General features: G+C 33.3%; 1 protein-coding gene across 2 annotated transcripts in view; it reads right to left on the bottom strand.

The window, feature by feature from the left end:
• The window catches only part of CBFB (core-binding factor beta subunit), a 49055-nt gene that overhangs the window by 21214 nt on the left and 14271 nt on the right, over positions 1-13570 (bottom strand). For both annotated transcript variants that reach the window (XM_011380427.2, XM_011380426.2), the window contains exon 4: positions 1173-1289. In XM_011380427.2, the coding sequence (XP_011378729.1) occupies positions 1173-1289 (117 nt within the window). The remainder of the gene's footprint in view (positions 1-1172; positions 1290-13570) is intronic.

The raw sequence follows: 13570 nt of genomic DNA, 5'->3' as shown, positions 1-13570 counted from the left end.
ATTCTATAAAACCTATCTCCTTAGCCATGTGCTGCTTAGTTTTTCTTTGTGGTTGTTGTTTTGTTTTAGCCTTGCTTTCTGGGGATTGCCCCTGGGTCAGCATAACTTAGTGGTCAGCCAATGACTATTCAGAAGTTTTGCTTAGATACCTGGAAAAGATAGGCTTCCCTCCTTTGCCACTGGATCTGTGTGCAGCTTGAGGAAATACTGTCAAAGAGCAGGGAGCTTTTTCGTCTATCCTGTGTTCAGCCAAGAATTAGTAATTTGCAAAGGTTCTTTGTTCTCTGCTGAACAGGTATGACCTTGCATTTGCACACAGCCTTATGGACCACGAGGGGTTAAGTGTGATCTCAGTAGGGCCCACTTTAGTTCTCTCTTTCCCTAGGTTGCCTCGATAAAATTCTGGCCAGTCTACCATTTTGTTTTCTGCAACATTAGGTTTCCGGGGTTGTTTGTCACAGAGATTTCAACTGTTTTTGATACATCTCTGAGGATGGATTTTTCCAAGTGTTGCTCTAAATAAAGTCAGCTCCCTCTAACAGGAGAACAGAGCTGCCAGCCCTAATGGCTTGCCCTGCCTGCCCAGGGAAGAACTGGAGGGACCATAGCACTGAGGAAAAAGATGGGAGTAGCTCCTGACTAAAACGCCACAGACAATCACTTTCTTACTGAAATTCAGTAGCTTTGTTTGACAAATACCTCTCAATTTATGTCCTTTGGCTAAAGTCCAGAGACCCTAAATGTGTGTGTTGTTTTTTTAGTTTTTTTTTTTTTTTTTAACAGGTTTGTCCAGTTTAATAATTGCTTTTTGGGTAGAGGATTTGCCAAGCTTCTCACTCAGCCATTCCAGAAGTGTTGTTCCTACATTGTATTCTGAACTGTTTTTTTCTTCCTCATAATGTTCTAAAGATCAAGAATAAATATTAAACAGAATCATTTGCTGGACTTTGAAGTGCCCCACTGAGCAGATAAGGGTAATCCAATGAAATTTAGAGCTACTGAAGGAAAAACTTACCAAAACCAGGACCAGAATTTAGGTCTCAACATCTTCAAGATTCCTCAGTATCACTTGAACATGAGACTTTCTATACCGGGTAAAATAAATCCCCAGACAAAGGCAGAATAGGGATAAATAAAGGCACCACGCTCAGCAAAGCCTGAAGTTGCCCTACCTGGGCTCGTTCCTCATCAAACTCCAGGCAGCCCATACCATCCAGTCTCTGGAGATCAATCCAGCCTTTCCAGATAACACAGACTCCATTCAGAATCATAGGAGCCTTCAAATACACCTAAGACACAGAAAAAGATAACCAATGATAAACCATCAGATACATGAAAAACGAAGGACAAAGTTACTTATGAAAACTGTGGTTTTCTCAGAAAATAAAAAGAGATGAATATAATTATAAAACTAAGGATTATAGGAAAGTACATAAACAATAGCTTCTGACTATATTCTATAAAGTTAATTTGGTTCACCAGGATTTTACTTGTAGTCACAATGCTTCCAGATTATTTTTAAAAGGAAGTTTTATACATTTTGTAAAAACTATGGTAAGATGATACTTGAAGTAGACATCATTGCTCTTCCAGCTGTACACTTCTGTTCAGTTTTATAAGCAACCTCATAGCTTCATGGTAAGTAATGAAGCTTTTTGTTTGTTTGGTTGGTTTTTTACTGATGTTAGCCAGAGTTGATTTCTATTGCTTCTAAGCAAAGAACTTTAACTGAACCTTAAATGATTTTACATTTATTTATTCATCATTTTTTTTTCAAGTAAATAAATAATCCTATAGCAAAAGTCACTGTAGGTATGATTTCTAAATTCAGATCACTTTCATTTTCAATCAAATTAATTCTCACACTGCCTGAAAATATAATTGTCCTCAAGAGCAATTAATGATCCATCAAGAAAGGAAAGGTTCTAATGCTATGATTTTAAGGTGAATATTTTATTGTGATGCAGTAAAAAAATAAGAAAAATTTATTATAGCTCCTATAATCTCCCCCACTCTAAAAATTACTATTCTAATAATTACTGTAAAATCTTATTGTAAGGTTAAACTTTTTTTTAATTTAACATGGGCTTCTAAATAAAAATCAGCATAATTTTTTAAATCATTTACTGCCTTAACAAGATTTTTAAAATGCAGAGGAAGCAGAATTTCAATGAATTTTCAAAACTACAGGTTATCAAATATATCTCTATGGATGACGTTCATTTGCCTATATACGAGGTATATTTTCTATGGATAATCCCAGTACTTTTTTGAGCTAAAATTAGCATTATTTACTACCTACAATTAGATAAAATTAGTAAGACAGCTCCTCATTTTGAGAAAAATGCTGGAAATATTAACTTTTCCTTTACTCAATTTAGCAAGAATCTTGCTAAAGAATCTTGGGGCATTCTTGTTTTTAGAGATGTTTAGTAAAAATAATTGACTATCAGTAATTGTAAACATGCTAGAAAAATCACTACGGAAACACCTGTAAAATAAAACTTTCTTAGTACATATTTATGTCATTCTCTTCCATCCCTAAATACAACCACATTTTCCCTGTTAAGGACTCCAATCAACCATGCTGAACCAATTTCTACTTATATTGGAAAAAAGCCAAAAACATAAGGGTCCATTCCTCCTCCCATTTGGACCAAGGGAAACAGTCTACAGTTATAGCTGAAACCGTTTAACCACACATTTCCTTCTGTTCTGATAAGTGCTCATTCCCTTCTACATTTTAAGTTTAAAACTCTACTGATGTGCACCTAAGTCAAACAAGTGACTATGACCTCATATTTGACACCTCACAAAACTTAAATATAATACCCCTCTACATTGCCTATCCATATAACTTCACTTATCACATCTTCTAATCAAGATTTCCATTTACTCTTTCTAATGGAGTGGGGGTGCCACACAGCAATGAGCGTAACCTTTTACTTATCAATGTGCCTCATTATTTTAAATTCTCATACTAATCATCAAGAGAATTCCTCTAATGGCATAGAAAGGTGAAGTTCATAATCAGATTCTATACTCTTCATCAATGGTTTATATCTTTTAGAATCAAAGATTCCATAAATGCAGCTTATTCATATTAACTTATAGTCAAAAATATTTTCCTTAAGAAATTACTAAATTTTTTAAAAGCCCTTTTATTACTTCTTTATAAAAGTTCTCTCATGACAAAGAAAACACTGATCTGTTTTAGGAAATTCCTAAATGCGTTCAGAAAATGGCTATAGTTCTTAATCAAGGCTAGTGCCCGGAATAGTAATTTAAAACAATATTTAGATGATCCTTGTGATTTATTTAGATGTTCACATTCAAATAAACACAGTTTTATGTGTAGATCTTTAAAGTAAATGTTTGGCACTTTCATACATTCATGAATACCAAACCTCAAAGTACAAAGAAAATAAAATTCTGTCTCTTAACGGTGTGGCATTTTGCAATGTAATTCAATAATGTCATTTAAACAGTAAAACAATTTTTTTTTTCCACGGAAAATAATGTCTTACTTCAAATTGTGAAAAGAAAATTTACTAGACTATGACCTAGGGATTAAACCCATTGTTCTAGAACAATTAAATACTTTATACAAAATGGAGTCTATAAAGCCTTTATAATGGTTAAATAATTACACATAAACACAGTAACAAAAAGGCCTGCTTATCTTTCCAAAACCAAAAAAGCAGAGAATGTAGTTGAGAATTCGCAGAAAGTTAAAAAGTGAGTATGACCTCTCATTTTGTTTTTTAGGAAATAGGGTAAAAGTTAGTATTACACAATTTTTAATCAACTCAAGCTCTAAATATCAGTATTTGCGATGTTATCGTCTATCCGAATTACACAATATCACTTAATCTTCACATTCTGTAGCTATTTTTGTCTTTATTGAAATATGAGACAATTAGTTGCTTGTATTTACATTGTACAATTCAATGAGTTTTTTTCCACTTATAGTTGGCATACAATACTATACCAGTTTCAGCTGTATAGCATAGATCAGAGATCCACATAACTCGCAAAGTGATCACTCCACTAAGTCTAGTACCCTTCTTCCCCCTTACATATTTATTACATTATTAACCCTCTTCCCCATGCTACATTCTACATCTCCATGTCTATTCTGCAACCATCCATTTGTACCTCTTAATCCCTTTGCCTTAATTCCGTATCACTGTAGCAGTAGAACTTCAGGAAAAAGATGTATGCACCATCAACTGTGGCATTATCCATATAATGGAATAATATTCGGTCATAAAAAGGAATAAAGTATTGCTACATGCTATAATGGATAAATCCTGAAAATACTATGCTAAGTAAAATAAACCAGAAAAAGGCTATATATTATATGATTCCATTTATGAAATGTCCACAATAGGCAAATACAGAGAGACAGAAAGGAGAGTAGTGGCTGCCAGGGGCTGGGGAAAAGGGGAGAATGAGGAGTAATTCCTAGCAGGTACAAGATTTCTTTTTGGGGTGATGCAAATGTTTTGAAATTAGAGAGTGGTGATGGTTACAACAACTCTGTGAACATACTAAAACCCCTGACTGGTACATTCTAAACAGGTAAATTTTATGGTATGTAAACTTTATCTCAATAAAACTATTATAAAAAGTATTTGCAACAATTTTTGTTACATAAGTTATGAGTTATGTAAATGGAGATTTTTGAGAAGGCAATTGCAAATGGGATTCTAGCACTCTAAGGAGAGCTATGAGCTGATAATGTAAATCTGGTAGCCATCAACAGTACAGTGGTATTTAACTCCAGAGGAAAGGAATAGATTTCCCAAGCAGTAAGTAGAAGAGAAAAGAGGAAAGGATGCCAAGAAAATTCAACTTTTAGATGCTGGCTAGTAGGGAAAGAACCCAGCAGAGTATGCTATGAACAGCCAGTGAGAAAAGAGGAAAATATGTAAGGAGCCTAGAGGCTAAAGGTTAAATTTTAGATCTCTAAGTAAAAGTTTCTCCTTTGTTGGATACATTAGATATCTAAGTATTATGTTATGGGATCTTAGAGCACCCATAACTTTTAGCAATGCTTTTATTTAAGGCAGGAGTTCTTAGTCTGGAGTTCAGAGAACCTACCAGAGAGTTTAGGTTTATGGTAAAGTTTCAAGAAGACCAGAAATCTAAAATTCTATATAAAAATGTATGTGTTTGTGCTCATGTGCATTTTTCTAAGAAAGTTTATTGCTTTCACTAGATTCTCAAAAGGGTGTGCAGGACAAAAAAGATCCAATTTTAATAGTAACAACTCCATTCTTCTTCTGCCCTCACAGATACCAGATCTCTAGCACAGAGCTTGAGATTAAAAATACCCTTCATTTAGTAAATGGGTCAAACTTCTTAAGTAGTTAAAAATTAGTTACCCCATGTTTTGAAATGTGTCAAGAAGAGTATAAGAAAACCTAGTCGACTTCTCTTTTATCAATTTGTACAAAATATAGTTTTATCTCTGACAGTCTGGAGTCTACTTATTCTAAGAGCATCTAAATTTGGAACGAGCAGTGGCATTCTCAATTGCCTTTTCTTCTACAATACTATATATATACACATACACACACATACACACACACACACACATATATGTTCAGTGTTTCTAGCTCGTAGGTAGCTAGGTGGAGAATAGACATTGCGGGTACAAAGGAATAGCAGAGAGTTCCCTTTTTAGAGTGTTCCTAAGGAAAATAATTTCAAGATAATTAAAACAGAATAACCATAGATTAGCAAACAAGACTCTTATGCACACCAGTCCTGAGCCATAAAATCAATATACACAGAAATCAACTGTCAAAGCTATTGACAAAAGCAAGAAGACACTTCACCCTCAAAAAAACCATTTCAATTGGAAAGAATATTTCACTTCTCTGTAGTAAACCATTATAGCTTAAACACTTGTGACTCTAGTCTATAAAGTGAAGTATTAGGGAAATAATAAGAGGGAATGGTCAATACTCTTACGCCCTCAGTAAATATTTGAATAATGATTAATAGAAAAGGAGAAATAAAGATGGAATTTAGGTTTTTTTCTTGTATCTTCCCTATAACTTCAATTTGAAAAGATCTGCCTATTCAACAAATGTTTACCTGTCATTTTGTACATGGTATTATAAGAGTGGATACATACAATGAATTAAAAACAGATTTATATCCCACCACCCAAACAAGACTATAACACTAGTTTAAAGTCTTTAATAAAGGAGAATTAAATGTATAAAAGAGCTGTAAGAATTAAAATTGAATTCACCCATTACATTTAAGTAGAGCTCACTTAACTCTTAAGTTAATGGAACATATCTCTGATAGTAAAATTGTAAGAAGCTGGATACAGCAGCTTTGCAATCCCTTTTTAAAAACCACAGTTCTAACAAAGTTGCATATAAATATGACTAGGATATATTATCTGAAGATGACCTACCTAAAAATCCAAAATGTTCAATTGAAAAACCAAGTGGCTGGTTATAAAAACTGTAAATACACAATAACTAATAACTCTCCTATGTTACAATAGTAACTATTTAGAAAATAAAACAGCAATAAAAGTATCCACTTCTAAGAATAAAAATTTTTTTTTGCTGAAAATAAATTTAATAAGAAACTAGTTGGCTCTATAAGAAGAAAATACCTAATTTTTGAAACACAGAAAAAGATTTGAATAACTAGTGAGACGTCATGTTCTTGAATGGTTAAGATAACAAACGCCAATTTATCCTAAAGTAATCCTTATTTTAAAAAATTCCAATGAAATCTGGAATTTTTGTTTTCCAGAAATAATGTTTTCTGGAATTTGAGAAATAAGTCTGTGGTTCCTGCAAAAGAATCAAACTATCCAAGAAAGAGTAATTTTCTGCTCTTTCAGATATTAAAACATGTAACAACACAATCAGTACAAAATTAGTGCTATGGCAGTCAGAAACAACTTAATAGGAAAAAAATCCAAAAATAAAACCAAGTATACAAGTATTTAATAAGCAAGGAAAAGGCAACATTTCAAATCAATGGTAACAGATATTTCATGTGGAAGTGGGAAAACTGGCTAACTATTTGAAAAAATGACTTTAGAACAAATAAACATAAATGGCCAAAAATTATGAAAAAATGTTCACTAACAGCAATCAAACATTAAGTTAAAACAACTATAACTATTTCTAAATATGATAATAAAAAATAAAAAAATATTAACAATGTCTATGAAGAAGGAAACCAGGTTCTACTACATTGAGAGAGGGAGTGTAAACTGGCTAACAATTCTGAAGGCATTTCTAGCAATAAGTGTGGATTTTCCTTTGACCCAGCAATGTCATGTTTATGAATGTATCCCAAAGTTTAATCAAAGATATACACAAAATATTTGATTACAAGGATGTTCACTCTCAAGGATTTTTTAATAATGATTAAAAGATTAGAAATAACCTAGATGCCCAACATCTTACTGTTATTCAAAATTAATGAATCAACACTATATATTAAACTTGTCTTTAAACACATTAAAACAAGATTTTGTATTGGTTGATTGGTTGAGGAAGATGTTGTGACCAGATGCTTGCAGGAATCTAATTCTGCATTTTCCCTGGAAGCAATTATTATGTATTTGCTAATTCAGCTCTGCAGTGACTTTTTAGAAGGTAACTGCCATAAATAACAAGAATCAACTATAATTATTTGTAAAAGAAAAGGAATAGTATCACTATACTTAACCCCAAGACATCATGGGAAGAGTGAAAACAAAACTGTGCTTTGAAATCAGATAAAACCTGGGTTTAAATTATAGCTCTATCCTTATGTCTGACAGAAGTTATTTAGGTTTGCTAGTAAGCCTCAGATTCCTCACATATAAAATCAGGACTAAATAATGCCTCTTTCATAGGTGAAAGTCAATGTACATAAAATTTATGAAACATATAGAATACTACAGAAACACTGACTGCTTACACACACATTTTCACCAATGTTTTATATAGTAATTTCTTTCCAAGCGAAAGAAATCATTTTTTTGAGACAATTAACAGCTGTTCCCATCAATAAACCAATAGACAAGCAGTAATACTGGGATGGCCACAGGCACCCAGGAAAATAAGATATTCCACTAAGGAAGAATGTATCCTGCCTTTCAGTTGTAATCATTTCTGTAGTCTATTTAATAAGTTCTTTCAGAAGATACTTGGTTTTGGCTCATCTTCCTTTAGCCACATGCTCCTCCCCATTTATAAAGGCACAGTCAGCTGCTCTTCTGTTGGATAATCTTCTGTTGGATAATCACTACAGATAGTCATTCAATCTCATTTGCCTGTGAATTGTTAACTGAGTTGTATGTAAATGTAAAAAGTAGCTTCTTCTATAGTGAAATGTAACTGACCAATCTACTTCTTACAGTTCAAAAGAGAAATCATAACATGGATTAATACAGAATGTGCCTGTAACATTAATAGATTGTGTGTGTATTTACATATACAAACCTACTCAATAAATAAATGTGTTAACTAAATAGAAAAACCCACCCTAAAATTCATATGGAATCTCAAGATCTGAATGGCCAAAACAATCTTGAAAAGAACAAAACTCAAGGACTCACACTTCCTGACTGCAAAACTCACGACAAAGCTACATAATCCAAACAGTGTAGTATTAGCATAAAGACAAAATATAGACCGATGGAACAGAAAGGTCCAAAAATAAACCCTCACATATATGGCTCAAATGACTTTCGACAAGGGTACCAAGACCACTCATTGGGAAAATGAAAGTCTTTTCAATAAATGGTGGTGGGAAAATGGATATCCACACGCAAAACAATAAAAGTTAGACCCATACCTAACACTAAATGGAAAAATTAACTCAAAATGTTTCAAAGACCTAAAACTATAAAACTCTTAGAAGCAAATATAGGATAAAAGGTATGTTCATGATGTTGGATACGATAATGATTTCTTGGAGATAATACCAAAGACAGAAGTAAAAAAAAGAAAAAGGAAAAGAACTTTATGAAATTTAAAAACTTTTATCTACCAAAAGACACTATCAATGGAGCAAAAAGGCAACCCACAGAATGGGAGAAAATGTCTGTAAATCATACATTTGTTAAAGGATTAATATCCAAAACCAATAGAGAGAACTCCTCAAACTCAACAACAAAAAACTCAAAAAACTATTAAAAAACGAGTAATGGACATTTCTCTAAAAAAGTTATACGAATGGCCAATAAGCACATGAAATGATGCTCAATATCACTAATCATTAGGAAAATGCAAACCATAACTACAGTGAGATACCATCTCATGTTAGGATGGCTACTGTCAAAGAAACAGAAAACAGCAAGTGTTAGTGAGGATGAAAATTTAGAACCCTTAAGCAATGTTGGTGGGAATGTAAAAGAGTACAACCATTGTGGAAAACAGTATGGTGGTTCTTTAAAAATTAAAATTAATTACCAACAATTATGATCCAACAATTCTACTTCTGGGTATACACCCAAAAGAAATGAAGCCAGGGTTTCAAAGACACATCTGTATACCCATGTACATAGCACTATTATTCACAATAGCTAAAACATGGAAACAACCCAAGTGTCCATTGACAGATGAATAGATAAGCAAAACGTAGCATACACATACAGTGGAATACTAGTCAGCCTTTTAAGGAAGGAAATTCTGCAATATGCTACAACATGAATGATTCTTGAGAACATTATGATAAATTAAATAAGCCGGTCATAAAGGCAAATACTTAAAAAAAAAAAAAAAAGACAAATACTGTATGATTCAACTTGTACAAGGTACTTAAGAGTAGTCAAAATTATAGACAGAAAGAATGGTGGTTGGCAGGGGCTAGGGGAGGAGGTAATGGGGAGTTATTGTTTAATGGATATAGAATTTCAGTTTTACAAGATTAAGAGTTATGGGGAAACTCCTGTGGAAAGGTAGGTCATGGTGAGCCTAGAAAGTACATAGCAGCCCACTCCCCTGACCATTTTTTCCTCCAGATCTTCAGCATACTGTGAACACTGGCTCACACTGTGCCAGATGCCCCAACTCCAGTGTGAGCCCTCGTTTTTGCAAAACCCACTCATGACTCTGCTCACTAAATTTCCTAGAAGGGCTCTTAAAAATTTGCAGGGAAGCTGAATCCAGACTTGACTCATATTCTGTTCAGCTTATCTCCTAGAAGCTTTCATGTTAAAATGACACTGCAGTCCTTTATTTACACTCCATGGAGTTTGTGCTTGCTATATTCAGTTTTTCAAAACTAAACAATGCATTAAAGATATATGCATAGGAAATAAAATGCTAAAAAAAGCAAGGGAATAACAATTGGTATAGTAGTTTTTATTGTTTTGTTTTTTTGTGGAGTGGGAAAAAGGACTGGAGTTTTCTAAGGCATCACTGTCCAAAAAAACAAATATAACAAACTACAGATGCAAGTCATATACATAAATTTTTTAGTAGCCATGTTTAAAAAACTAAAAAAGGGTAAAATTAATATTAGTATTACCCAATTACATCTAAAGTATTATTTCAGTATGTAATCAATATAAAAATTGACATAGTGCACTTTTTTTTTGTACCTAGTTTTCAAAATCTGGGGTGCATTTTTTTCCACACACAGCATGTCAACTCAGACTTGTGGCACATGTATCTGGAGGCTACTATACTAGAATCACAGTTCTAAGGTAGTAGAAATGCTATATATCTTAAGTAGCGGGTACATGGATACTCCTTTTATTACCATTCCTAAAACTATAGTATGGTTTTATTTACTCTTTTATTTGTAAGATTCATTTAACAAATGAAAAGATGAACAGCATTTAAGGGGAAATAAATTAAATAAACATTTAAAAAGTAAAAGGTTGAACTAGCTCACCTAATTTGGGACATCTTATAAGGTACTGTAAATAACAAAAAAATCACAACATAGTAAAACTTAAACTCCAAAAGCATGCTGAAATATTATACTGGTTTTAATGTACAGTCGCACACAAAGTTAATGTCATATGCTGTTTTTAAATCATTTTCACTAAACATCATTTTCCAGAAGAATGCTCCACATAGAAACACTGATGAGTCCATTGTCTGGGAAGAGCCATTCCGTCTGTGAGCGATCTGAGAAGATGCTTAAGCACCAATTACATTCAAACTGAGACACACATGGCTTAAGCAGAAAACATTTTTAGTCTAAAATTTGGTAAAAATGTAATATGATTTATAGTCTTAAACAGAACTTTTGTTCATGGAGGTATATTTAAAATCTACTGGCTTTCTCACTGTATAGAAAAGTAATGTTATGTTAGTTTAGGCATCATAAACCACCGTAAACTTGAACACTGTTGAGACCTCAAATGCTATTTCTGGGCTCTCTGCAACTCTATGCTTTTACTTTGAACACCCTTTGCTTAAAGAAGTCCCTTCCCCCCACCCTCCCCTAAACAGCTCCATATAGCTCCCTTCATTTCTTAACTCTCTCTTCCTAATACTTTTCCATTCAGGTTTAACTAGCATTACCATCTTAGACTTATATAAATTTTTTATAGCTTTCAAAACTCTCTCAAGTCCTATTTGACCTTTACAACCATTCAATAAGAAAATTTTAAAACGAAGGAATTAAAGCTGAAAAGATTAAGTAATTCACTTGAAGGTCACACAGCTAGTAAGCAGTAAAAGCTAGCACCCAGAACTCCTGAGTCTACATTTACCTCAATGGTAGTTGTGTTAATTAATTGAATTATTAATGTTTTCTAAGTATTTTCTGGGTGTGTGAAAATAGACTACTTCCCTAAAGAACAGACTGGATAGCCAATTTCATGGTTAAATCCATAGCATCTAGAATAAATATTGTGAACTCTTTACATTACTTTAGAATATATCACATGAATACCTTCCTCTCCCCCCAAAAATAGACAGCTTACTAGTTCTGCCACCTTTATTCTGATTCAAAGTAAACAATGCCATGTTTAAGAGAGTCCTGAAATGTTCTGATCCATGAGATATAATTTTAAGTGAAAAGCATACTTTTTATAAAAAGCATACTTAAATTATAAAATTCTTTATTTCTTAATTAAGATAAAAAATAATAACAGGCAGATACTATTTACTGCAATCCATTCCTGAGTCAACTCTGTAAGAATTTTTAAAACATTACAGTGGACTTTACCAAATTATTAACATAATATCAACACAAAAGAATTGATTATGTGCAGTTTTCTAGAAGCTTAATTATCATTGCAAACATTTGCACTACTACTTAAAAAAACAATCCAAGTAAAATTAAATATTACAAAGAAAAAAGATGTAAAGAGAATTTTATGAATTTGACCTCAAAGGCAAGAGTAAAAGCTAAAATAAATGAATGTTACTACATCAAACTAAAAGCCTGCTCAGCAAAAGAAATCATCAACAAGGTAAAGAGACAACCATTCGAATGGGAAACTATATTTGCAAAGCAACGCCTCCGATAAGGGTCTAATATGCAAAATATACAAAGAATTGATACGACTCAATAACAACAAAAAAACAAATGATCCAGTCAAAAACTGGGCATAGGACCTGAACAGACACTTCTCTCTAGAGGACATACAAATGGCCTACAAATATATGAAAAGATGCTTGACAATGCTAGCTATTAGGGTAATACAAATCAAAACCACAATGAGATAACCATCTCACACCTGTTAGAATAGCTATAATCAACAGGACAAGTAGTAACAAATGCTGGAGAGGATGCAGAGAAATAGGAACCCTCATAAACTGCTGGTGAGACTGCAAATTGGTACAGCCACTATGGAAAACAGTTTGGAGGTTCCTCAAAAAACTAAGAATTAATCTGCCATATGATCCAGCAATCCCTCGACTGGGTATTTACCCCAAAGACTTGAAAACCCATATCCGAAAAGATATTTGCACACCAATGTTCTCAGCAGCATTATTCACAGTGGCCAGGATGTGGAAGCAACTGAAGTGTCCTACGATAGATGATTGGCTAAAGAAGCTGTGGTACATATATACAATGGAATACTACTCAGCCATAAGAGATGAAATACTGCCATTTGCGACAACATGGATGGGCCCTGAAATAATCATACTAAGCAAAATAAGTCAGACAGAAAAGTTGGAAATCACATGATATCAGTTATATGTAGGATATAAACGTAAAAGCAACAAATGAGCAGGACAAACAGAGACTCATGGACATGGACAATGGACTAGTGGTTACCAGAGGATAGGGGAAGAGGAGGGAGGGAGGAGGCGGACAGGTGAAAAAAAATTTAAGTCATTTCTTCAATTAAAAAAGTAAATTAAAAAAGCAATGACAATAAAAAAAGAAAAAAGATGAAGGTTAAGGCTGTTACAAAGTCATCAAAATGAAGTCTAAAAAGACTACATTAAAATAGTAACACTTATTCACTCTAATGGTAAGAATAACTTGGTGGGCTCAAATAATTTAATATAGGGCTTTGGAAGGTGGTATGTGGAATTCTAGCAATTTATCTAATAATTATTAGCAGCAATGTGGTATACTGCAAAGAACAGAGACTGTGGGGTAAAAAAGACCTGGGTCT

This window comes from Pteropus vampyrus, unplaced genomic scaffold (genome assembly GCF_000151845.1).
Source record: "Pteropus vampyrus isolate Shadow unplaced genomic scaffold, Pvam_2.0 Scaffold394, whole genome shotgun sequence".
Taxonomy (NCBI): domain Eukaryota; kingdom Metazoa; phylum Chordata; class Mammalia; order Chiroptera; family Pteropodidae; genus Pteropus; species Pteropus vampyrus.
This window is presented reverse-complemented; position numbering and strand designations above follow the sequence as displayed.